The sequence below is a fragment of the Budorcas taxicolor genome, chromosome 4 (genome assembly GCF_023091745.1).
Source record: "Budorcas taxicolor isolate Tak-1 chromosome 4, Takin1.1, whole genome shotgun sequence".
In the NCBI taxonomy this organism is placed as follows: domain Eukaryota; kingdom Metazoa; phylum Chordata; class Mammalia; order Artiodactyla; family Bovidae; genus Budorcas; species Budorcas taxicolor.
The window spans coordinates 116,313,055-116,340,546 of record NC_068913.1 but is presented as its reverse complement, the minus strand read 5'-3'; the positions used below and the strand labels follow the sequence as shown (position 1 = coordinate 116,340,546).

The 27,492-nt window shown below is 39.7% G+C and overlaps 1 protein-coding gene across 1 annotated transcript in view; it reads left to right on the top strand.

Moving 5' to 3' along the window:
• KMT2C (lysine methyltransferase 2C) overlaps window positions 1-27,492 on the top strand; it is a 257,816-nt gene that overhangs the window by 166,613 nt on the left and 63,711 nt on the right. The window contains exons 15-25 of the mRNA XM_052638894.1: window positions 3,466-3,585; window positions 5,982-6,098; window positions 11,273-11,374; window positions 11,666-11,770; window positions 14,651-14,832; window positions 15,057-15,221; window positions 16,198-16,307; window positions 16,852-16,917; window positions 17,849-18,061; window positions 24,031-24,159; window positions 25,926-26,045. Of these exons, the coding sequence (XP_052494854.1) occupies window positions 3,466-3,585; window positions 5,982-6,098; window positions 11,273-11,374; window positions 11,666-11,770; window positions 14,651-14,832; window positions 15,057-15,221; window positions 16,198-16,307; window positions 16,852-16,917; window positions 17,849-18,061; window positions 24,031-24,159; window positions 25,926-26,045 (1,429 nt within the window). The remainder of the gene's footprint in view (window positions 1-3,465; window positions 3,586-5,981; window positions 6,099-11,272; window positions 11,375-11,665; window positions 11,771-14,650; window positions 14,833-15,056; window positions 15,222-16,197; window positions 16,308-16,851; window positions 16,918-17,848; window positions 18,062-24,030; window positions 24,160-25,925; window positions 26,046-27,492) is intronic.

Here is a 27,492-nt window from a genome sequence, read left to right as displayed (position 1 = left end):
ATTCTCCTGACCTTTTTAACCCTCTTGTTTCTAGTTGAGTTTGTAGATAGGTTTAAGAGTCACAGTGCGTGGGATATGTTGGTAAGTTTTTAACAGGTGAAGAAATCTCAAGATTCTGGGCTACCACCAATGGAGTTAGTGTTTCATATTGTAGTACAGTGTTTATGGATGCATTTTGAATATATGTGTGCAAAAAGGCTATCTAGAAAATAGATGTTCAATAGGTGCTGAACAGAACGCCTACTTAGCTTAGCAGTGAGCAAAAATAGTGTGTCTGCCCTCAAGCTTATGGCTATAGATAAATACAGGTAAAATCAGGCGTAAAAATGGGATAAACCACATTGCAGTAGATGGGGAAGCTGACCTTTTTTTCTGAGTGGTCTGTGTAAACGCTTTTTGATCACAACCGAGATCTGAAGGATAATTTATAACTGAAGTTGATAATTAAGGCAGTTTCTAGTTTTAAGGTCTCAGGTATATATTAGGTAATTTCTTCTTTGTCAAAATATCTAAGAGTAATCATAATTTTTCTTCATTTTCTATAAAATTGCATGGGCTCTACTTTCCAATGCTTTTTGATTACATACTTGTTAAAGTTTGTAATGTAATTACCCATGCTTTTTTGTGTAAGTTTTTCATGGCAGTTGAAAACGGCATCTAAGCAGTCTTCATCTGTAGAGCCCTTCATTTCCTTCATCTGTGTTATGTGGTGTGAATGCTTTTTGAAATGAGATACAACTATAGCATGAAACTAACTTTTAAATTATGATGAATAAATATTATTTTAGGGTATGACCTTTTATGGTATATTGTAAGAACTGTCTACTGATGTAATAACATTAAATGATCTACCAAAGGGAATTTAAGAAGTGCAACACTAGCCAGACCTCCTCAGAGAAGAATATTGAGTGAATATATTAAGAGAACTCACTCTAGATATCTCTTGCCCCAACTCTACCTCTGAATAATTTAAGACCCCGTGTTGTGTTCATTGTGAGGATGCTTCAGGTGTGGTGAGGGAGACCATAGTTGACTGCAGAGCTAGGGAAAGGCCTCTCTGAGGAGGACGAGGTGAGGCCGTATCCGAAGAGCCGGAAGACGCCGGCCATGGGGTGGTTGGGGTCGCTGTGAGGCAGGAGGTCCCCGCCGGGGAGGAGATCGGATCGGCGGCCCAGATGAGATCGAAGAGAGGCAGTGGGAAAGGCTTGATTTTCAGTGTCCCGGGCACTGTCAGAAGGTGTAGGAAAGGTTTGGAGTGTCTTGCTTGGTCGGGTTTACAGCTTTTGGGAGTCCGTCTGATTGCCGTGTGGAGAAAGGCTTGAGAAGGACGCGCAGACACAGGAGAGCTTGGATGTGGTGCTGGCCATGGGGGCGCAGAGAAGCAGGACGGTCAGGACTGGCTGGAGATCAAGCGGCTGAAGGTCCCGATGGTTCGGCTCAGAGGAGTGGTGGGGGAGGCCTGAAGCGGCAGAGGAGAGCGCTGAGGGAAGAGAACAGGGCTAATGACTGCCCGTTTTCTGACTCAGCTGGGGTCCATGTGTAAGGGCGGAGAGATGGGGAGATGGACTTGTGAAGGGAGAGAGGTTAGACGTGGTGACTGGAGAGGTTTAGGGTCACCAGACAGAGATGCTGAGAGGGAAGCAGAAAATCATAATAACTTGGAGCTTTCAGAATATGACTGCCCTGGCGGCTCACATGGTGAAGAGTCCACCTGCAGTGCAGGAGCCCTGGGTACAATCCCTGGGTCCAGAAGATCCCCTGGAGGAGGAAATGGCAACCCACTCCAGTATTCTTGCCTGGAGAATTCCATGGACAGAGGAGCCTGGCGGGCTACAGTCCATGGGGTCGCAAAGAGTCAGACATGACTAAGCGACTGATGCTTTAATTTTCAGAACATTCTAGAAACAGAAATGAGAATTTGGGGAACAGCAGCATCCCAGATGGTGTTTACAGCCCTCATTATAGATAAATACCATTGAGAACAAAACCAGAGAGAGGAGAGGGGTCCAGGCTTCCGAGTCAAGTGGAAGGAGGAAGGTGCCTTGGAGGCCGGGATGGGTCAGTGAGGGGAGCGAAGGAGCCCGGCAGAACTACACCTGTTTGTTGAGAGTTGTGGAGAGTTGGAGGAGAAATCGCTTTCAGCAGCGCAGAGGCTGCAGAAGACCCTGCATGCAGCGGGAAGGAGGCCAGGTGTGACTTGAGATGCAGGATGATCCCTTAGTGGGACAGCGACGTGTTTGTGAAGTCAGTATAGCTGTTAGCTGAGCCGAGGGGAGGTTAATTAAAGCGAAGCCAGGCTCCCTGTGTGGTCCTTCTCAAAATACTGTTACTTCATTAACAGTCTCCTCCCCAAAGGGTAGTCAAGTTCTTCTGGTTGATTATTTAAATTCCCTGATGGTAGTTTAATGTGATTAATAGGCAACTACTTGTTAGTTTGTTAGTATTCTAGAAACCTGGTAAGTAACATGTTTTTTGTCTTTACTTTTAATCATTTAATTTGGTAAAACCGTAGCATGCATTGTTGAATTATCTAATTCAAAATAGGTTCTTTATTATTTGACATTTGTTTTGTGTTTTTCTTTTAAAATGTTACCTTTGTGGAGTAAACATTTTTCTTTTTGCTGCTTCCTCATCAGATTAGTCCAGGTTATTTCTGAATGTAATTATTTGGAAGCAAAATGTGTTAGTTTTATTTTAACTATTTTGATAAGTACTATTTCTTGTATAAATAATCAGATAGTTCAGGCATTTTAATTTGCAAATTTAGGACAATTTGCTTTAACAATTTGCTGCTTTTCGAATTAGTTCCTTGGATGTAATATAAGTGTAATAATCCCCTAAATAAAAATAAAAACCAAAGTCCACAACTAGTGGGCACTGAAGGAACAGTAATTAAATGGTAGGATTATAATGGTGTTTACATCTTATGGTTACAAACTGACTTTCCAGATTTTACAGTGAATGTGTCTGTTGATGGCTCATGTTTCTGACTGCATTTTTTGGCCTACTGTTTCGGTGGTTTATAGCAAGAAGTATACATAACATTCTTTAAGTTTACTCATTTCCCCTTTCTGGCAGAGTGATAGTCGTTAGAAAAGAGTAATGCCCAAATGGTTTCTTATAGTTTTAATATTTAAAGTTTGATTGACATTTATTTATATCTTCGTGCTATAATTGCTGTTCAGAAGTCAATGTTGATGTTGCATAAACCTTAAATTAATATGCTTTATTGTACTGATGTTTCAACCAGAATATAACATTTAATGTAAATTGTAGCTGCAAACATTTAAACATAAAGTCACTGTTAAGTGATAAGCTTACTTTCCTTACTTCCTTGAAGCAATTTGTCCTAAGTTTCCATACGTCTGCATTTGTTTTTGCTGTTCTAAAATTCCTTAGTTGCTGGCTTTGACCTTTTACGTTGCGGAGTTTTATACATCTATTTTCTCACCTGCCATATCCTAGGGGGCTTGGAGTACCCATAATACAGTGAGCCCACCTTCCTGGTCCCCAGACATTTCAGAAGGTCGGGAAATTTTTAAACCCAGGCAGCTTCCTGGCAGTGCCATTTGGAGCATCAAAGTGGTAAATAAAACTGCATTTACATTCATATGTCATTTCTTTCTGGTTGGTTTTGTCCGAATAGAAGTTAAGAATTAAACTTTTCTATTTTCCAGAGCCACTTTTTACATCTAAAATTTTTTAATAGGAAGAAGCAACATGCTTGCCTTTAGAAACCTGGACTAGGAGGAAATTAAATTGCTGTTTTACTTGACTGATCTTAAGTGTAAATTTCTAATACCTTTTTAATGTTTCCTTTTATAATTAGCAGTATTTTTTCTGTTGGGGGAAATCCTTGTCCCATAGGCTATAAAGTAATTAAGGACTCGTTCATGATATAAAATTTTGTTGCTCAGAAAAGACCAAAAGAAAAACTACATTAATGTTTTATGTATAATTGGAAAAGAAATAGCAGAATTGCGGCAGATTTCATTATCTGTTAATAAAAATTATAGAAACTTTTTCATATCTTTGGTGGATAATTCTGCTAGTCCTTGACTGTAAGTTAAGCAATCTGATGCATTTTGAAGGGTGAAAAATTAATTTGAAAAAAATGTTAATCATCTGAAAAGTTAAAACGTTACTGACTAGAGAAGACAGTATTCATCTTCTGTATTTAATTATAGAATAATGGTTTTTAATTTAGAATAAGGATTTCAGAGGAGTTCTAGATTCTGCTTTATTTTCTATCACTATTGGAAGAACTAGTTTTCAGCTCACTCAGATACCAGTGCAAGGTATTGAGAATGTAAATATCTTTTTAAGAGCTTAGAAGCCTTGCTTGACCATTTTGAAGCGTCTACCACTCATTTTCTACTTTTTCTTACCTGTGTCATTGGGTGCTGAGGAAAAATGAGTTGAGGGATTACTATAGTCTTGATTCAATCACTGACTTGTAAAAAGTCTTTTATACCGATTAAAAAACAAAGACTATCCAGTCCAACCCTACCCTGTGTCTTGTTCTGAGAAGCTTGATATTTGAAGGAGAGGAGCTTAAGAGGATAAAGAGAGACAGATGGAAAACTGGAAGCTGGCTGTACTTACTAAGCTGAAGGGAAAAAAGACCCCCTTCCCGTTTGTTCCTGTGTGTCTTCCTTACGCTCACAATGTAGCCATAATTTATGTGCTTGGAAACCATTCTGCCAAGGAGGTAATGAGCTCAGTATTTCAAACTATGGAAAGTGAGATCCATTAAAGATATGGCATGTTATTTCACTTGTGAGGGGAAAAAAATCAGGATTTTCCCGAGCATTTTAGTAATCTTAAATATATGTAAGTAGGTGTGTAGATGCCAGGTTTTTTTCAGATAGTAATAACTCTGAGAATAAGAAAATCATAAAAACAAATAACCTCAGTACTTATTTGTTAAGATATCAGGAAATTCAACATGTTTTTCCAAAGATTTTTTTCTTGTATTAGATAAAAATTCAGATAAATTATTTCTATTTCAAGTATTTATTATCTCATTGATTTAAAGCAAGCCTTTTACTTTCATCAGATTTTGAATGATTAAAGGAAATTGACAATTTTAATGACAAAAAATTACTACTGTACACTTAAAAATTATTTTTGACACATTGCGGCAGTACAGAGTATTGGTTAAGAATGTAGACACTGGAGCCAGACTTGCCAGCTATATGACTTGGGCAAGTTACTTAACCATTTTATTCCTCAGGGTAGGTGCGTGCTCAATTGCTTCAGTCGTGTTGGACTCTTGGGCTGGACTGTAGCCCACCAGGCTCCTTTGTCAATGGGATTTTCCAGGCAAGAGTATTGGAGTGGGTTGCCATGTCCTCGTCCAGGGGATATTCCCAACCCAGTAATCAAACCCAGGTCTCTTGAGTCTCCTGCATTGGTAGGCAGATTTTTTATCACTAGCATCTCCCGAAAGCCCATATTCCTCAGTGTCCTTATCGCTAACATGGGGATAATAAGATAGTAGTGACCATATGAGATTGTTGAGAGGAACAAGTGCTTCGAGCAGTACATAGTGAGTACTCAGTGTGTCTTAACTCTTAGTATACTCATAAGAAGCCAGCCAGAGAGAGTCCTTCCCTACACTTGCTCTGTATGTGATAAAATTAGTTACACATGAAAGTACGTGGTTAGAGGTGTGTCTGTTCTAGCCACCTTGGATGTAAGGTTAGGAAATGGAAATACAGTGACAGGGGTTTACTGATGCAAGGCATTCACAGTGACAGACCCATGTTTGATTTTTAAGGTTGCAGGTGTTTAGGTCGTAGAACTCGTATTGGAAGATGCAAATGATAAGCCTGGTCCCTTAATAGCTATCATTCGATTGGAAGAAAAGAAGCAAGTATATTTGTGTTAACATTTCATATGATGGTTTATCTCACATTTGGATGTAAAATTCTTCTGAGCCTTTACAGAATGCTGACTTTTCCGTATCTGTTGTGTAGGGCCGGGGGTCTGGATTTCCAGGAAAGCGGAGGCCTCGCGGTGCAGGACTGTCTGGACGAGGCGGCCGAGGCAGATCAAAATTGAAGAGTGGAATCGGGGCAGTCGTGTTACCTGGGGTAAGGCCTGCTGCCTTCACATTCGCTGTAGTCCTTAATGTGTCGGCTGATGCTGATACTCTCACTTATGCCAGGTTACTCAATGGACGTGAGTTCAGTAAGCTCCGGGAGTCGGTGATGGACAGGGAGGCCTGGTGTGCTGCAGTCCATGGGGTTGCAAAGAGTCGGACACGACTGAGTGACTGAACTGAACTTTAGATGCTGAGAGTCACATAAATAGGCTAAAGTCACCTCAAATTTGCGTATTTGCTTATTTCTGACTATGCTGGGTCTTTGTTGCTTTTCTCTGTGTGCGGCAGGCAAGTAGGGGCTGCCCTCTGGCTGTGGTGCAGGAGCTGTCGTTGCAGTCTCTTCTCTCACTGCGGAGCATGGACTCTGGGGCGCAGGCTCAGTGGTTGTGGCAGGCGGGCTTGGTTGCTCCGCAGCATGAGGGATCGTCCCGGATCAGGGATCCAACCCGTGTCTCCTGCATTGGCAGGCGGACCCTACCACTGAGCCAGCTTTCTTTTTAAACCTCTGACGAAGTTTCTTTTATATTTCCTGCCTTCTCATGCCTTTTTTCTTTTCCTCCCTTCCTCTTTGACTCTGACCTTTCTGTGCCAACCCTTCCCCAAATCCAGTATGCAATTTATTTGCTCTTCTATTAAAAAAAAAATCCCATCATATTCTTGAGTTTATATGAAGAATTTAATTATGTGGGCACTTTAAGTTTTTGACTGTAGTAGTTCTCAGTGTTGTAATGTTGTTTACAGAAGAAATTAGGGATGTTGTAGGTTAGCGTGGACTCAAAATGTTGGAGATTTTGACTGTCTTTTAATTTGAATTTCAGGTGGGTAAATATTTGCTCACTGGCACATTAGAAGGCTTTACTTAAATGTGTTGAAAAAAATCACGTTTGGCAAATAATGGCAAACATTTCATGCAGTGACTTTACTATTTTACTGATAACCTGTTTTTCAGTTTCCAGTTGTCATTTTAAGTTCAGGAGACAGGTAGAATTATTCAGTTTTCCTACTAAAGAAGTAAAGAAACCTGGATTCTGGTCCTTCATTAAAAAAGCAAATTCCTCCTTCCCTGTCTCCTCCCTCCCTTCCCCCGCCCCCAAATTGGTAGACTTACTGAGATAAAATTTATATAAAAGAAGGTACAGATATCTGAAGTGTACAGCTGTGTAGGTTTTGACATACGGTTGCACCCGTGAAACCCACACTGCAATTAAGAGTATCCTCAACCCCAGAATTCCTTTGTGCTGCCCCAAAGACCCTTGTCTTCCTTCTGGCCTCACCCCTGGGTAGTGCCTGATCTGATTTCCATCGCTGTTGATTAGTTTGCATTTTCTGGAGTTTACAAGTGAAATCATACTGAATATTCTCTTTTTGATGTGACTTATTTCACTTAGCATACTTATTTTGATATTAATTCATGCTCTTGTATGTTAACAGTGCATTCCGTTTTGTTGCTGAAAAGTGTTACATAGTATGGGTGTGCCACAGTTTGTCTGTTCACCTATTTAGGAACATTAAGTTCATGTCCATTTTTTTGTCTCTTAGAAATAAGTATGCTCTAAACTTTTATATCTCAGTTCATACGTGGACTTTTTTTTTTCCTCATGGATAATCACGTAGAGATGGAATGCTGGATATATGGTAGGTATAGGCTTAGCTCTTCAAGGAAAGGCTAGTTTTCACCTTGGGTGTGACATTTTATATTTGTAAGACTGTACAAGGCTCCATTTCTTCCGCCTACTCACCTACATTTGGTGTGGCCAGTCATCTTAATTTTAGCCACTGGAACAGGCATGTTAATAGTGTCGTCTTTGCGCTTCTCTAGTGACTCCTGATGTTCGTCAGCTTTTTAGGTGCTAATGTGCTGTCTGTATATCTTCTTTCATAAAGTCGCTCTTCAGATTTTTAATATATTAAAAATAAATTGAGTAGGTTTTTTTTTTTAATTTACTGAGTTGAGATTTCTATATTCTGGAAACAAGCTCTTTATCATATATATGATTTGCAGTCTGTCTTTGCATGTTCTTAACTGTGTCTTTTGAAGAACAGATGATTTAATTTTGATAGAGTCCAATTTATTGATATTTTCCCCCTTTGGATTGTGCTTCCTGGTGCTGAGAAATATTTATGTAATCCAGGGTCACAAAGATGCTCTGCTTTCTTTTAGAAAGGTATTGCACTTAGATCTGTGATCCAATTTGAGTTTTTTAACTATAATATGAGTAAGGATGAACGTTCTTTTTTTTTCACATGCTGTGAATAGCCAGTTGTCTGAGCACTGTTTCTCTGAATTGCCTTTCGTCATTCTTAAGCATTTGTTTAGGCCGGTGCCGCACTGCTGTGATTACTTCTACTTTACAACTGCTTTTGAAATCAGACACTCTGTCTTCGGATTTCCTACTTTTCAAAGTTGTTTTGGCTATTCTAAATCCCTTGTACTTCTATATTAATTTTAGTGTTAGCTTGTCAGTGCCTATAAAATAAACCTGCTAAACCTGGGTTTGTGTTCAAAATATAGATTAACTTGGGAAAAATTGACATTTTAACCATATTGAGTTTTTGAATCCATGAACACCAGTATTTCCATTTCTTCAGTTTCTTTCAGTAATGTTAAGTTTAACAGACAGGTTGAACAGACACTGTTAATCAGATTAATCTCTACCATATTTTTATGCTGTTGTTAATGGTAGTGTTGTCTTAATTTCAGATTGTTTTTGTCAGTTGCTAGTATTTAGAAATACTGCTTATTTTTGTGTATTGCTTGTGTATACAGTAAGGTTGTGTATACTATAACCATATCAAACTCCCTTATTCTAATTGCTTATTTGTAGAATCCATGGGATTTTCTACATAAATGATCATGTTGTCTGCAAAGACAGAGAGAAACTTTTTCTTTTTAATCTAGAGTCCTTTTGTGTCTGTTTTTTATTGAATTTGCGATAACTTTCAGTACAGTTGGAATAGAAGTGATGAGCTTAGGTAATCTTATTTTTGACCGTGAGGAGAAAGTGGATAGTTTTTCATAATTAAGTATGGTGTTTAATTTTAATAGACATCCCAAATAAGTTTGAGGAGATTCTTTTCTATTCATAGTTTGCTGTGATATTTTTTGAATCAGGAGTAGATGTCAGAAAATAGATTCTGTCAGTTTTTTGGGGTTTTTTTTTTGCGTTTGTAGAGATGATCATGTAGCTTGTTTGTTGATAAGGGAGTTACAACAGTTGTTTTTTATCAGCTATCTTTCCTCAATTTAAAAATTTTAAACATCATAAATAGATCAGAGTGTTTCTATTGCTGCTACCTCCTGAGTCCTAATTCTCTCACTTTCACCTGATTTGGGCATTTACATTTTAGGCTGATTCATATGAGATTGCCAGCATTGAGCCGCCTTTGACTGGCAGAACCAGCAACCCCTTATGCTTGAGCCTGTGATGTGTGTCCACGGGCAGACAACACAGCCGTTTTGCTGTGTTTGATGCCATGGGGCTGCAGCTTGTGTAGTTGTCTGCAGCTTATTTTTCAACTCAGCAGTGTAGTGTGATGACTTTCTATATGGAAATCCATACAGCTTTCCCCCTTGCTATTTTTTTAAATACTGCATAATTCTTCATAAGTTTGGATTTTTTGTAGTTTCAGTCATTCCCTCGTGCTGACTTGACTAATTGGGTTGTTTACACTTTTCCCGTGTTATCTTTAGGCCTTTGTGGCTGCAAATTGTTTTTATTGTTGACACTGTGAAACAGTAGAAATGTCCATTAAAACTGCGTTTAAACTCATGTATATTGAAAAAATTTATTACTGTAACATATTTCTTCTATTTAATTACTCTTTTGTCAGTCATTTGTCAAGAACAATAATTCTATTTTTACTTTGTGTTTCAGCTCAATTCTTCCACACTAGATTGTAAGCTTTTAAAGCAAACAGGGTATATAATTTTGGCATTGGTTTTCTTATCCTCTTTTTTTAACATCCAATTCAGAGCTTTTTTCATGATAAGCACTCTGGAAATAATTATTAACAAGCCAGTGTGTACCTAGTTGATTTGGTCAAATTTAACTAAGTCGATAACTTAATGACTGTGGTTGATAATCCTTTGGCTAATACTGAAATTTTGACAAGTTACTCAAAATGATTATATTCTGAAGCATTGCTGCCCCAAAAGAAATATGTGACCTATAAGGTACTAAGATATTAGTCACTCGGTCATGTCCAACTCTTTGTAACCCCATGGACTGTAGCCCACCAGGCTCCTCTGTCCATGGGATTCTCCAGTCAAGAATACTGGAATGGGTAACCATTCCCTTTTCCAGGGAATCTTCTTGACTTAGGGATTGAACCCTGGTCTCTTGCATTGCAGGCAGATTCTTTACCAGCTGAGCCACCAGGGAAGCCCCGTGTGACCTATATATGCAACTTACAACTTTCTGGGGAATTTCCTAGAGGTCCATGGGTTAAGATTCCACCCTGACTCACTGCCAAGGGGCCTGGGTTCAGTCCCTTGTTGGGGAAATAAGATCTAGCAAGCCATGCAGCTTGGCCAAAACGTACCCTCTACCTACTAAAACAAAAAAACCTTTCTAGTAGCTACATCAAAAAAAAAAGGAACAATGAAATTTAATTTTAATATATACTTTTTGATTCATTATGTTCAAAATAACATCATATCAACATGTAATTTATAAAACGCACAAAGTTATTTATGAGCTATATCTACATTATTTTTTGTTTGTTACTAAGTCTTTAAAATCTGATGTGTATTTTGTATTTATATCGTTATACATCTCAGTTTGGAGTGCACCCATTGCCAGCTTCAAGAGTCACTGAAATAGAATGATACATACATATGTGTGTGTTTGTGTATGTGTGCACATAAATAATACACTCTTTGTTTCTTGATTAGAATTTCTGGTTAATCAAGTCTTCGTAAAGACAGATTTGTTTTCTCATTACTTCCTGATCTGTGAGACTTGTAGCTCTATAAAGAAACAATTAAGTAAATAAAAAATGCCGTACTTTATATTATCTTGGCAATAATAGTCTAATTTAGAATTGTTAGTGTGATCTCTGGAAAAAGTTACATTTTAAATATGAATCTTCTTAAACTTTCCAACCAGGTATAATACAGGTGAGAAGTATGACTTCACATTTTGTGTATTTTGCTTTTTATAGGTGTCTGCTGCAGATATTTCATCAAATAAGGATGAAGAAGAAAACTCTATGCACAATACAGTTGTGTTGTTTTCTAGTAGTGACAAGTTCACTCTGCATCAGGTTTGAACTAAATTATTCGTCCCCCACTTTTGCATTCCTCCTTGTCCGTTTCTAATTCTTCTCAGTCACACTGACATTGGTGCGACTGATATTGGATCGGCCAAAAGATTTGTTAGGTTTTTCCATAGCATCTTACGGGAAAACCCTAACAAATTTTTTGGCCAACTGATTATTTAGCTCTAGAGCTATATCAATGAAGAAAGTGATTTATACAAATGGTAAAATTAGCATGTTAGCATATTCTTAGTTTGGTCTTGGATTTAAAATATGTTATTGTGTTCTTAATTTCAGGATATGTGTGTAGTTTGTGGCAGTTTTGGCCAAGGAGCAGAGGGAAGATTACTTGCCTGTTCTCAGTGTGGTCAGTGTTACCATCCATACTGTGTCAGTATTAAGGTAAATACACTTAAATATAAATATTAAGATTTGAACTGAGTAGTATCGTGCTAACTCCAGTTCATATAATTCATCAATTATTGTTTGTTAGGATTATTATACATCTGTGACAATATTTAAGAATATACTTTAAATATTGCCTTTAAAGTGTTGCCTCAAGAAACTCCTATAGACCTATGATCTTAATTTGTGGTAATTATCCTGCTTTGCCTTGAAAAAGTATAACAACAAATGCATACATTTAATTTTAAAAGATACTTTATACTATTTTTTGGTAAGGCATGAAGTTGATTCATTCTGTCTATTGATCATAAAAGTTGTGTACTAGAATATGTGGTAAAAACTCATTATTTCACCCTGCTCACTCTCCACTTTGACCAAACCCTCATTCATATGCAAAAGGACATTTTCTTTTACCTGGATCAGTGGATTGATAGTTTTCATCAAATTTGGAGCACATGTTATGGTTCACCAACCTACTCTTCAACTTCCACCCTCCACTCCACACCCTCACAAGTTCTTAAGAAGTTTATAATTGTCTGCTGCTTCTGTCATACATGTCACATTACGTTAACTGTTTCTTCTCCTAAATAGGATATGTTTCCAACCTTTTTCAGCATCTAGTAATCTTTGATTGCACATGGACATTGTGCCTTGTGTTAGCATATTGTTGAAAGTCTGGATTTGGTTCCTTTAAAAAAGGATTGAGTTGTTGTGCAGGCAGTTGTTTGAACCTTTTGAAACTTCTTTTTAAGCTTTAAGGTGAGTCCACAGAGCCTTCTCTCTGGGGTGGCCCGTCTCAAACTTTAAGAACTCTTTGTTGTTGTTCAGTCACTGTGTTGTGTCCAATTCTTGGTGACCTCATGAACTGCAGCTCACCAGGCTTCCCAAATCCTTCATTATCTCCCAGAGTTTGCTCAAACTCATGTCCATTGAGTTGGTGATGCTATCTGACCGTCTCATCCTCTGCTGTCCCCTTATCCTTTTTTGCCTTCAATTTTTCCCAGCATCAGGGGCTTTTCCAGTGAGTCAACTCTTTGCATCAGGTGACTAAAGTATTGGAACTTCAGCTTCAGTCCTTCCAGTGAATATTCAGGGTTGATTTTCTTTAGGATTGACTGGTTTTTTATCTCTTTGCTGTCGAAGGGACTCTCAAGAATCTTCTCCAGCACCACAGTTTGAAAGCATCAATTCTTTGGTGCTCAGCCTTCTTTATTGTCCATCTCTCACATCCGTACATGACTACTGGAAAAACCATGCCTTTAATTATACGCACCTTTGTCAGCAATGTGATGTCTTTGCTTTTTAATATGCTGTCTAGGTTTGTCATAGCTTTCCTTCCCAGTAGCAAATGTCTTTTAATTTAATGTTGGTTATGACTCCATAAATGTTCACTGGAGACCTAAATAGTATATTATAAGTTCAGTTTGTTTTTCGTGGAGTTTTTTATAGCAAGAAGAAAATAACGATTGATGATTTTCCATTAGTTTTTGTAGTTTGTTTTTACTGTAGAAGTATGATAGCACATTGTTTGTTGTTTTTGCTGTAGAAGTATGATAGCACATTACTTCAGCAAGTACCTGTTTTTCTGGGAAAGGCCCACCCCTTCTGTACTCTGTTATTGTCTGTTCTGAGCTGGGCTGGAACCTTCTGGGTCTGTTGCTCAGTTCTCATCCTTAATATCTCTGGGCTGACATTGGGTTCATTGCCTTGAGGATCCCATGTCTTCCTTTTTCTTGGTATACACCCTCACTTCGTTGCTCATATCGCTAACTTCTTTAGAGAGAGTACCCAGGAGCTGAAGTTTGAGTCTTTGTATGTCTAAAAGGCTTTTCAGTTTAACACTTAATTGCTGGTTTAGCTAGGTTAAGGATTGGAAAGTATTTTCCTGTAGAATGGAAAACTGTTAGTCTGTTTTAGGATCTGAAGTTAGAAAGTTTGGTGCTATTTTGACAGTTCATTTATTTCACTTTTCTTTTCCTCCCATGTAGCTTCCTGATGGTCTGAATTTTTATTGTCTATCTTGATCACTTGCTATACTATTATTACACAGATTCTTTGTTGTCCTTTTTATACGTAGACTCAAATCTTACTAGATTTTTTCAGTTGGTTCCAGATTCTTAATATTACATAATGTGGCTGCTTTGAGGAATTGAGGTTCTCAAACTTTTCTACGAACTTAGACCCTTGAAGGAAAGGAGAATCAAGAGAGGAGTTAATGTGAACTTTAAAGGCCCTGTAGGCTCATAGCCTGAAATCTTCCAAAACCATGAAATTACCTTGGGAATTCATGTTGTACCTTAAGAGTTTTGCATTTTTAATGTTGATTTTAATATACAAGTCCTTACATGATGTACACAACTTTTAGAATCATGAATGCATGAAATGTCATAGATTGAAACCGTATCAATACATTTTCAAGTCCTATATTAAAAATCATGGGGTGACTTCCCTGGTGGTCCAGTGGCTAAAACTCCACACTCCCAGTGCAGGGGACCCAGGTTGGATTCCTGGTCAGGAAGCTTAAGTTTCACAAGCAACTGAAAGTTCACATGCTGCAACTAAAGATCCTGTCACCGCCAAATAAATAATAATAAAAGAAAAAACTATGGGATAATTTACTTGATTTCTTTAAAATCTGTAAACTCCAGAGCACACTAGTTATATAAACTGAGGCATGAAAATGTCAGTTACTGTGCCCACTAGGCAGACTCTTGAAAGCACAGGCAGGCTCACTGGGCCACAGTGAGTGTTCGCGCCTGGCCCTCTCCTGCTCCTGGGCGTGGGAGCACCGTATCCATTTGTAGGGTGTACTTGATCCTCTTTGTGTGAGGTGCAGGCTAATGTTTGAATCACAAGGCTTGGTGGTTTCCTTTGCAGATCACTAAAGTGGTTCTGAGCAAGGGCTGGCGGTGCCTTGAGTGCACCGTGTGTGAGGCCTGTGGGAAGGCGACGGACCCAGGACGGCTCCTGCTGTGCGACGACTGTGACATAAGCTACCACACCTACTGCCTCGACCCTCCCCTGCAGACCGTTCCCAAAGGAGGCTGGAAGTGCAAATGGTACCCTGGGACTTTGGTTTCCTCATTAGGCGTTTAAGTTCAGAACTGAGCCACGTCGTTGTAGTTTCCTCAGATTAGCTACATCTGCTTAATTGTGTGATAGGCGTTAACGACGGTAGGCCTGCATTGAGTGCCTCCCCCGTCCTGTCCGTGTGTGGCTCTGAATTCCAGCCACGCCGTAGCTCGAGTGCGTCGGGCTGAGGCCTGTGGGTGTTGGGTTGCAGGTGTGTGTGGTGCAGACACTGTGGAGCTACGTCCGCAGGCCCGAGAGGCGAGTGGCAGAACAACTACACCCAGTGCGCCCCCTGCGCCAGCTTGTCCGCCTGCCCCGTCTGCCACCGGAACTACCGAGAGGAGGATCTGATCCTGCAGTGCAGACAGTGTGACAGGTACTGCGCTCTCCGCTCTCCCCTCTTGTTTGCGAGCTTCTCTCCCTTAAATACAGCAAAACAAAATTGGAAAAGAAGTTTTCTTCTCTCTTAAATTTAAGAAGTTAAGATTTTTCCTTTCCAGATTTTTTTAGTTGGCTAGAAACTGAAGTTTTCTTTTTCGTATTCTCAGTTCCAGGCTTAGCATGCTTCACTTGGTGTTTGCTGAGGGCTGATTGCAGCGGCCTGTTGCTGTGCTGTGTCAGCACTGCTCGCAGAGTGTTGGTCAGCGTAGCATCTCGTCAGTAGCGTAGGATTCTCAGGACTGTGCCTACCAGTTCTTTGTTGTAAGGCAGAATGACAGCTTTCATTTCCCACTGACCATTCCCTTCCGTGAGCTCTGTCCACCTCACAGGAGATGCGTCACCTGGAGCCCATGTGTGCTCCACCACGCACAGTCTTGTCCGTTCCTTTCTGCTTGCCCTGACCAGCTTCCTTTGTGGCGCAGACCGTAAAGAATCTGCCCGCAATGCAGGAGACCCAGGTTCAGTCCTTGGGGTGGGAAGATCCCCTGGAGAAGGGCATGGCCACCCACTCCAGTATGCTTGCCTGGAGAATTCCACAGACAGAGGAACCTGGCGGATTACAGTCCATGGGGTGGAGAGAGTCGGATGTGACTGAACGACTGACATTTTCACTTTGAGCCAATGTCCTGGCTGTCTGTGATAGATTACAAAGTGATTGTCCAATCCTCCTCAAATGAATTGCTTCTGCTTCTTTCCTGGTACTTGTTCCCTTTCCTTTTTTCTTTCACCTCTGATGGTTTTTGTGGGCTAGCAAGGGGTGGTTAGGAGAGAGAGAAACGGGGGCTGGATGGAAGGAGCATGTGAGACTTAGGGGCTTCACGGTTTCAGGCTGTTAGCTACTGTTGCAGTTTTTAAAAGGAAACCATCCTTAGTGTATTCTTTTTTCAAAAATACGAATGTGGTCTTTCTAGGTGGATGCATGCAGTTTGTCAGAACTTCAGTACCGAAGAGGAAGTGGAGAATGTAGCGGACATTGGTTTCGATTGTAGCCTGTGCAGACCCTATATACCTACATCAAATGGTAAGAGGTGATCTGAGTGGTGAGTCTCCTCTCTCGTACAGCTCACCTGTGCTTGTCGTCCTGAACCAGCGAGTGGGCTCAACGCTGCTCCTTTTTCTCTTTTTGTGAAGCTGTTATTTGGAAAGCGTTTTATGAAAAATGTTACTTTTTGTTTTAAATTAACTCTTATTACCTCAACTTAATATATTAAAACAATCTACTTGCTTAAGGGAAGTAAATTAAGAATATATTTTAGCTCTAAGATGTAAGCGTAGCTTTTAAGACTCATAATTTTGTAGTTATTAGGCATATGTAGAAACCCAGTACACCGATCCTTTTTTTTAACATCAGTTCTTTATCAGTTTTTCTTCTGTGTGGTGTGTATTTCCTCCACCGTTTCTCCCTGTTGTTTTGTTGTTTTCAAGACAGCTTTTAAGTCTGCTTAGTATTCAAGCATTTATTTCACTAAAATGGGTGCAGCAGTAGAAACTGTAGCCATATGTAAATCTTTAAATACATTTTAAATTTTTTGAAAAAATTATGAGTTTTTTTTTTTTAATTTCAGTGCCTTCCTCAGACTGCTGTGAATCTTCACTTGTAGCACAAATTGTCACAAAAGTGAAAGAACTAGGTAAAATCTGAAATGCTTTCCTTGACTGCAAAGAAACGCTTGATTTTTATGTAATTGACTTGTTACATGACTCCTGCCTTAAAATCATTCTCAGTGTAAAATCCCTGATGTTGATAATCATTTCTCTAATAATATACAAAATGCCTGTCTTTTCCAGTTTTAGTGTGACAGTATTCCTACAAATCTCAGCAAATTGGCAGTGAAAATAACCACTTTTGAAATAACTGCTAACTACATACTTGCTTTGATTTCATTGATACATTATTGTGTTTAAACAATGAAGCTTGGTTAGCAAGCAGAGATCTCTTCAGAATTTATTCTTCTTCTGTAATAGATCAGCCTAGAATAGTGATTAACAGGATACTCTTAAGCTGTCATTCTTTTGCATCGTTCTATTTGATTTCATTTGATACAAAAACATTTGGATAGCACAGAAATTGTTCTAATGAGCAGCAGCTTTGTACACTTCAAATTTTGCAGGATTTCTGGTTATTTACTACCTCTCCTTGTAGGTAATTATACTGATCCTTTGATTTCCAAATGGGCTTCTGGAGTATTCTTATTCTCTTGTGTAAATTCATCCTCACCCTTTACACTGAAAGGCTACTCTAGGAAAAAACTCATGCTTGAGTGGCTGAAGCACTGCTTTTTAGCTTCAGTGCTTGCTTTTTAAATTCCTATATTGATACATGAAGATAGAAATGCCAGGAAGACCATTTTAAAAAAAATTTTACAAGATGTCTGTCTATAATTCAAGGAAGTTTGGCCAACTATTACTTTTAATTGAATACTGCTAATTGTGCATTTCATAGGTAATTTGTTTATAGAAGTCACATTGCCTTGACATGGGCCTTACTGGACAGTAATCAACTTATCAATCAAAATTAAGAGGAGAATTTTAATTTGTTTCCTTGGGATATTGTCATTTTAGATCCACCCAAGACCTACACCCAGGATGGTGTGTGTTTGACAGAATCAGGGATGACTCAGTTACAGAGCCTAACGGTTACTGTTCCAAGAAGAAAACGGTCAAAACCAAAGTTGAAGTTGAAGATCATAAATCAGAATAGTGTGGCTGTCCTTCAGACCCCTCCAGACATCCAGTCAGAGCATTCCAGGGATGGTGAAATGGACGATAGTCGAGGTAATACTTAACAAATTTTCCATGGAATACATTTGCAAAAAACTAAAAGAGCTTTTAAAGGATGTGATTTACCCAAGGGTAAATCCTGCTGGGGGCTTCCCAGGTGGCTCAGTGGTAAAGAACCTGTCTGCTAATGCAGGAGATACAGGTTCGATCCCTGGGTCCAAAAGATTCCCTGGAGGAGGAAATAGCTGCTTACTCTAGTATTCTTGCCTGGGTGATCCCACGGACACAGGAGCCTGGCGGGATACAAACTGTGAGTTTGCAGAGAGTCGGACATGACTTACCCACTAAAGAGCAACAAAATCCTGCTGACTTAGAGGATAACCCTTGGTGTGACCCTGTCCGAAGAGAGTGGTCGTCTTGCATCTTGCCTTTTTGGGTTCTCTTCCTTTCATGTATCCTTATAGAATAAACTTATAAGAATTTCCAGGAGCATTGTATGTTTGAAGATCACAAATCTGAAAATTTAGGATTTGCTAGATGGCAGTGAAAACCTTCGCAGATGGGTGTGAGCTTAGATTCCATGGCTAAGTTCAAGTAGAACCCCATCCATGCATTCTAGAAATGAAAAACCATCATTTTTTCAAGTGTAAGCTTGTATTCACAGATGGTTATTATAAAACATCTGTTTGTAAACATTTTCTTGGTTAAAATACATATATCTTATTTTAGCTAAATTCTTGTGATGAAAAAGTAACTTTGAAAGTTGCTTGTGTCCGACTCTTTGCAACCCAATGACTGTGTAGTCCGTGGAATTCTCCTGGTCAGAATACTAGAGTGGGTAGCCTTTCCCTTCTCCAGGGGATCTTCCCAACCCAGGGATTGAACCCAGGTCTCCCACATTGCAGGCAGATTCTTTACCAGCTGAACCATCAGGGAAGCCCATTAAATTCAGTATGAGGTTTGTTTTTGCTTGTCTCTAAAGAAGCTCACCATTGGCTTGTTTATCTTTAGAGAGTGGTTGTTTCTTTTCAGGTGATTCAAAAATAAAGAATTCATTTCCCAGTACTCATCATTTACCAGTACTTAGTGAGTGCCTGCTGTGCACCAGTTGTTGGAAGTCCTGTCAGTAAACAAAGCAGATAAACTTCTCTGCTCATGGAACTTCCATTTTAATATTAGAAAAAAAGGATCATTAAAAATATATGACAGCATAAGTTGATAAAAATGTTTGGTAAGTGCTGTTGAGAGGAATTGGGAATGCAGACAGTGGGGGTGAGGACGCGGATGACCTGACCCACTTTTATCTGAGAAAAGAGAATGCCAGTGCAGAGACCCTGGGTGGGGAGCGCCGGCATGTTTGCTGTGCGTCCAGCAGGGTGAGCAGAAGGGCAGAGGGCAGCGATGAGAGCAGAGGTGTAAAGAGAGGGGGGTGACTCGGTAGGTCCCCTAGGACTGCAGAGTGTTGCCTAAGGAGTCACTGTAAATGGAAGGGGAGGTTGTCGGAGGCTTCTGATGAGAAGGGAGGCATGAGCTTATTTAGATTTTTAAAAGTGCACTCTGCTGCAGTGTAAACAGTTTTAAGCACAAGAGCTGTGGCAGGTAGTTTAGGCAGGAGGCTGTTGCAGTTGTCAGATGAGAGATTCTCGTGGCTTAGAGTGGGTCTGTGTGTGCTCCTGTTTATCCTGATATTTCTTACGCAGTAGTGTGGTTTTGGGTCTGTGTGGTTGGGAGAAAAGCGTTCCGATGCTTCTGTGTAAGATTCCCCCCCAAGACCTGCACCCAGGATGTCCCTTTTCATGTACTGTGGAACAGAAGTGCATTTTGAAGTTTTAAGTGGGTGGGGGCTTGTAAAGTAGTAGTCTGTGTTTCTGGGAGGAATGGACCCGATGTCCATCACCCAGAGTATGGTGAAAAACTGTCACTTCTGAGGGCATTAGAAAATTCCTGAAGAGTGGTTTCATAGTCCTGACTTAAATCTGCTGCATTTCACAGAATTTGAGAGGTTTCTTGATAGTACACATTAATTCCCAAAGTATGAGATTATAAAGCCTCTTAAAGCATCAGTAAAAAGACCGTATGGCTTTCCCGGTGACTGCTGTTCTGGGAAACAGTGCTGCGAGAAATGGTGGATACTTCTGCACTTGTACAGTTTCTGAATGAGGCTGCCAGCAGAGACATCCCCTTAGAAGCATTACCGTGCATCATACCACACATGCAGGACAAAGTCCACGTGAGCTTGTAATGCTCCTGAAACACGGCAACAATACCCATCTTTGTGGGGTTAATTTTTAACTCTACTGATGAGTGTTTCTTGAGGGAAATAAGTCATAAACAATCACCTTAGCATATCAGAAACAAACTCCTTGTCCAGTAGAAGCAGGCTTCTTTCTAATTCACCTACTGAAATCGGAGTACCCTGTTAATAGAGACCGCTCCCAGTCTACAGAGTCTGTGCCTCAAGAGTGGGATCACAATGCTTCCCTCTCGGTTGCTGCCCCGGGGGGGGCTCCCTCACAACATGGTGGGGGCGTCGGGACGCACTCAGCCTGCGGCACGGAGGGTGAGGGTAGGTGCAGAGGGGCCAGCGCAGACCAGAGAAAGCGGCTGGGTGGGTAGGCTTGCGATTTGTTGATGCTCATTCCCTTGGCTCTTTAACTTTTGTTTTTGGACAAGTAGTATATTCATGTTTTAAAAGCAAGAATAGGAGTGTTCCTCTTTTCCGTGTCTGGCCTGTTCACTTCTCCAGTAACAGCCATTTTGTGTGACCTTGTAGTGCTGCTTTAATTCATGTCCAAGCTCTCGGGGTATGCACTTTTTTGTTCCTAATGTTCTTTTCCTTGCCTTTATACCATTCTTCATTTTTCGTATTCTTTGTATGGCTGTAAGTAACTCAATTCCCATTTTGAGAGGCCTCTAGGGTTTTTTGTTTGTTTGTTTCTTTGGTTTTTTTTCCCCCTTTCTTTTTTCGAGTCTACTCTAAGGGTCTTGAGGTTTCATATATTTCTCTTTCTCATTTGGTGGACATGTCTTCTTGAGAAACTTCCTGAGTTTCTAGAGAGTGCATGGAAGGCAAATTTGAGAGGTTATGTATTTCTGAAAATGTACCCACCCCCCTGACCATTTCCAGGTTGGAATTCAGTTTTCTTTCAGCATGTTGAAGTCATTGATCCAGTGTCTTTTAGTTTCTAGCGTTTAGGGAACTTGGTATGGTCCGTGTTGTCTCTGGATTTTGTTTGGATCTTAGGACGTTGCTTGTCTGCAATGTTCTGAAATTTCATGAAGATGCGTCTGCTTCATTCTCTTGTATGTTTTCCTCTCTTTGCTCGAGCACAGAGTGGCCCCTCATCCCGCGCCCCTCAGCGCTAGGAATACTCTGGAAACCCCTGATGCTTCTCCCCTTCGGTGCCTCACCCACTCAGCCCATGCTCCCTGTCTTTTCTCTGCTCCTTTCCAGCTCGGGTCTTCGCATTTTACTCTAAAGTAAATTTTCTTATTTTAGCTTTCTATCCCTTTACTGATTTTCATTTTCCTTTTGTTCTTAAATATCATGCATTAATTTTCAAGAGCTTTTTTCCTTTGAATGTTCCTTTGCATAGCATCCTGTTCTTGCTTCACCTGTGTTTTATCTTATGTTAAAGTTTTTTTTGTTCTTTTTCCTACGTAGTCTTTCAATTCCCAGTTGCTTTTTGTGGTCTCAGGTCTCTGCCTTTCATTGATAATTCTAGGTTGTCCATGCGTGATTAAAAGTGAAGGCTAAAAGTGGAGACTGGTTAAACAAATAGTTTTTTAGAAACAGAATGACGGATTAAAACCTTGATGAAAAGCTTCAGGTCTGTGGGTGGTATGTGTTGACTGAGCTTTTGTGCCCTCAGCTCCCTGTTTGGAGAATCCCCCAGTGCTGGTACCTTTAGGCATTTCCCTGGGACTGGTTCGGTTTCCCAGGAGGATCTCCTGTCTCCTCTTGGGGCATAGAGGCTTAACTTCTGACCTTCTGCTGGGAGTTTAGTGGGGAAAGAACCTCAGATGAGAGTGCCAGCATTTAACCTGCCTGGAGTCACTTAATCCTGTTTTTAGAACATTGCCCCAGTGTGCAGTTTAAAAGTGTCCCAAGAGTCCCAAACCCTGTGGGTGTGCTTGGCAGCCTCCCAGTGTGTGGAGTTGGGATGGTCGTGGGATTATGGCTTCTGTAGTTAATAAAAAATAAAGTTCTGTGTTTTAGCTTCCTGCTACCCATTTCCAAAGGTGCCTGATTCTGCCAGTTCCTCACCCTGTTGAAGACTGTGATATAAGCCGGATTCTTTTTTTGGTTCCTTCCACGTTTAAATGAGAACTTGGGTTTAACTCAGTTGTCTTTCATCATTCGGCTTTCTCCTTCCAAAGTTATGGCTTTTCTTCTTTCCTGTTTTCTCTCTCTCTGTAGGTTTTTTTTTTTTTTTTTTTTTTAAATAAGTTGCTTTACTCTGTGTAGGGTTTCAGGAGAGTGAAGTTAAATTTTAGTCTACCATCTAACCGTAAATTCCTTCTCATATATATTTCAGTAGGTTTATTTTAAGGTAAGTAGTTATACTGTTTTGTTTTCTTTGGTGTTTGCTAAGTTTCAGTAAATAAATTTTCATGCTTTAATTTTAGCTATAGAAAGCAATTATCAGAATAATTACAGACTTGACCTCAAACATTGACCTAATATTAATATTACTGGGAAAAAAAGCACAGTGCTAATGGTATAATAGAAATGTTATGCATAATACTTACAATATTGAAGAACAGTGTTAACAGTTTATTCTTAAATGTATTTGATAACTTTTCCCCCCTGTAGCACAGCATAAAGCATAATTTGAAAAGCTTTGATTACCATGGTTTTAAAAGTGTTCTTCTCTTAAGAACTGACCTTCTGTGTGCATTACTTAATTTCATTGATTACATCATGCTGTGAGAAAATTATTGAACCCCTATTACATAGCATCCATGCTTAAGGATGCAGCTGTCACTGAGAATCTTGATGCCTGTTTTTAAGGAGGATGTAGTCTAGCAAGGAAATGGACATTGAGAGAACCAATTCAGATGACGCACAGTGTTAATGTACAGGAGCATGTAGCTGTGGGGACTCTCTAGGAAATGAATCCTGCGAGATGGGGGGGATAGGGACAGGCAGGGAGGGAGAGCTTCATGAGCACAGGGAACTGAGTGTGAGTTGGTCAGGGGGCGGTGAGGCTGCGGCACTCACAGGACACATCACCTGGGCCTTACAGTGTGAATCTCATTCGCAGGCTACTGGGAAGACATTAAAGGGTTCTTAAGCAGAAAATTGATAGGTATTTATAGGAAGATCATTTAGGCTGCAGTTTAAGAACCGATTAGGGAGGAAGGTAAGCTTGGAGACAAGGAGAGGGATAGGAGGGGAGGGAATGGCAGTAAGTTGAGATTGGACTGAGATGACAGTCGAGAAAAGTAAAACGCCTTTGAGAGATACTGAGGAGCCCTGATAGTATGAAAAAAGAAATGAGGCGTTGTCAAGATGGTCTCCCAGGAGTCTGGCTTCTGCAGGGTACATTTCTTTGCTCTTTAATGACAGGCAAATCCCGAGGAAGGGAGGAACTTCATTTCAAATTAGTAGTTCAATTTTGTATGTAGAGTTTTCAGTAACTGGGTAATGTCTAATTACAGATTAGTTGCAACTCAGGAGAGTTCTAGGCTAGAGAGACAGCCTTTGGATCCTGGACCTGAAGACATAATTAATAGCAAGGAGTGATAGTTTACGTGCCACTTGATTTACACTTGTCCTTCCAAGCATCCGCTCTGGTCCCCTTCCTTGCGCCTCGTGTTGTGTTTCCTGAGAAAGGTGCACTGAGCAGCAAGACTTCCCAGCCGTCGGGGGCCTTTCCTGTCTCTGTCTGTACTTTCCCTGCCAGTTGGGATGCATGATTAGAGTGGCTCAGCAGCCATTTTGCTTTGTCTTTCCTCTTACATAGGAGCTGTACATTCGGTAGTTTTTCAGTTCTATCTGTACATTTACTTCTTTCCAGAAGGAGAACTCATGGATTGTGATGGAAAATCAGAATCTAGCCCTGAACGAGAAGCTGTGGATGATGAAACTAAGGGGGTCGAAGGAACAGAGGGCGTCAAAAAGAGAAAAAGAAAACCATACAGACCAGGTGGAGTGCCTTAGCTGGACATTTTAGTTATAATCAAAACTTCGCTACTTTAAGAAGAATATAATAGGGCTTCAATTATAATGAAATAGGGTGAAATATAACTTCTTAACAACTCTAAACTGAAACTTGTATGTATAGATGACAGAGCTAAACTATTGCAATAAATACACTTTGTAGGTGAAAAATGCCTTAGTGGGGAATGTCACTAACTCACAATAAAGCATATGTTTTCCCTTGATGTGAACCTCTTAATTCTGTCATGATTTAGCATTCACTCTCTAATATTTATGTGTTTTAAATTTACTGCATTTTTTGTGCAGGAGTACCAGCCAGTAAGTGTACAATATGAAGGTGATATGACAGAGTTCTTATGTTTCCTAGAATTTATAGTTTGGTTAATAATGTGACTGTTAAGAACTCTTATCTTCTCTCTGCCTCAGGGGAGGGGAGAGAAAAGCTGTCCTGTTTGTCAAACTTTTTTTGCCTTAATGGAAAAAAAAAGTATTGACATATTCATAATACAGAGCTTCTAGGCTCTTTTTAGGCAGTTTGCTTATGAAAATGTTTTGCATTTTTTAAAGCAGAAATTTTTAAAGTATATTTTTTAATTGGAGTATAATTGCTTTCCAAGGGTATGTTAGTTTCTGCTGTACAGCAGTGTGAATCAGCTGTAAGTACTCGTTTACCCCCTCCCCTGGAACCTCGGCCCCACCCACTCTCTGCCGTGAGGTGTGTTGAATCAGTCCAATCTTTATTCTTCTGATTGCCAATGTTTCATTGATAAGAATGATCTAAATGCCTTTTGATGTGTAAGGAAAAGCTTTGTGTTTGTTTTCCACTAGATTTTCCTTCCAGTTGGGCCACATCTGTAACTAATGCGTAGATGAGCTTCATCCATTGGATGAAAATGACTTCATTTCTTTAAAATTATGAGGCTTATAAGGCACTTCCTTTTTTAGATGTGTCTGAATTCCTTCCAGGAACTTAAGAGTTAAATGTTGAGGGGTTTTTTTTTGTTGTTTTCCTTATCTGCCTTACATGGAAGTAAGTCATCCATATCAGGGACCCATGTGAGGGGCCCATTAGGTCACAAAGCATATTGTTAGTGATCAAAGCTGTCAGTGCTGCTGTATGTTAGGCACTAGTCTCAGCACTTTACAACCTGTGTGTAGGAGATGCTGTACATTATCCCTGTTGTACCAGTGAGGGAACTGAGGCGGTGGAAAGTTAAGTAACTTGCCCAGAGTCTGCCAGTAACCGGAATGGCACAGCTTAGTGCCAGATTCCGTACCCTCACTGGGGCTGTGTGCGTCTCACGGCTTGAGCTTTACTAGGGGTACCTGGACACACTTCCCCAAAAGCCATGCTGGTTTTCTTTGGGATCATCTAGTTGAGTTTATGTCTTGTGTCTGCTCTCCCTCAACTAACGTACAAATAATTTGAATGATGATCTGTGAGTTAGTGACATTAAGGAAACAAGCATAATATACTATAATGTTTACTCTGACATTGTTTAGAAGTACATGCAGGCTTCTGTATTTCAATGGATTTTTATTCCTGTTTGGTTAGTAATAAGATAACAATAACTTTGACGTCTTACTTCCAAACTCTTGTATTTTGCATTAAAATGAGATTATTGATTTAAATTAGCCCATTTGAATTTGAGATATTCCTCACTTGTGAGACTAAACATTTTCATCCTGCTTCTGGAGGAAATACAGGTAGAATAGTTATTTACAGGATTCCTCAATTTCTGTTTTGGATAGGTATTGGTGGATTTATGGTACGACAAAGAAGTCGAACTGGGCAAGGAAAAACCAAAAGATCTGTGATCAGAAAGGATTCCTCAGGCTCCATTTCCGAGCAATTACCCAGCAGAGATGATGGTATGGTCCTGATTTTGATTGATCTTACTGTCTTGTCTTGACATTCCCAGTTGAAAACAACTATTGGAAATAATGCTACGGTTACCACCTTACCGCTGCTTAGCGATCTGAAAGGTGCCTGTGCAGTTCATATCTGCAGTGTAGCAGGTTTGATAAGAAAACTATTTAAACCCAGTAGATTATGTTGCTTTGAGGTTTTTAACAAGTGTCTTTGTTGTATTTTTTTCCCCCTGTTAAATATGAGCAGCTTAGGGATTTGATCACAGAGTCACATCTGGCACTTCCTGGTCATTTCACAGCAGGCCGTGCTTTGCCTGACTGACGTACTTGGCGTAAAGCCGGAAATTTCGTAGACCATGCATCTGAAAGTGACAGGATACCCCAATAATTTATAACAAAATTGAACGCTGTTTTAGAAATGTATCTTCCAGTTAATATTCTGTCATCTTTTCTTAGAGTTTCAAAGAAAGCTAAGTCATTGCTAAAGCCATAGCTTAAGAATCGGTTCTAATGAGGACTTTGCAATCCATATGGTCTTGATCTGTACGTTTTCTGTATTTAAAATATTGTATATAGAATGTAAAGATAAATGATATGTTTTTATTATGTTTTTTTGAATAAAGTTTTTCCATTACATTGTGGTAGGCTTTTGGCCTGTGAATTAATTTTTTTTTTTCTGTACATTTTTTAAAGGAAGCACTGTAATGGTTTTTAAAAAGTTTCTGATATTACTTAATGTGACTATAATAAGCCCCAGTTAAGAAATGTGATACATTCAGTGAAACTGTTTTTTGTATTTTCCACGTTTGCCTCTATTGTCTTCTAAATAATTTTAGTTTCATCATTTAGTGTTTTTCTTCATTTGTCATCCATTGAGTTTTTAATCGATCGTGCATATTTTCCTTTTCCTAACTACTTTTTAGGTATTTTAACACTGTACTTTCTTCGTACAACTTATTGCTCTAGTTGCAGTTGATTTAGAGTCAAATATTTTCAAACCTTTGCGTGTCAGGTTCTGTACTGTGTCTCTCCTGTTCCCTGCTGCCTGCTGCCTCATTTGATGGTGTTCATTGTGTGAGATATACATACATGTATATTAAACAACAACAAAGTTTTTTTTAATTGTGAGCTCATATTCTGTAGAGCATTCTCTGAAGTTCTTGAGAACTGAATTAAAGGTTGGTTCCTTCAGAAAAGATTTGCGTTTGTTGCTGCCAGGAACATGAGGTCCTACTACCCCAGGACTCCTTTAAGCTAAGTATTAGCGTAAAGGTTTTTGGTCCACCTGTGTTATAGAAACCCAGGTTTCTTACACATCAGGGCTGTATTGAGTTTATGAACTCTTAGGGAAGATGTTCATTCGTTTTGTCTTTCTCTCCAGCACCATATTATTTACTGACGGTTTTCTTTGCCGCTGGGGTGGGGATGGTGGTGAGTGATGAGAGGA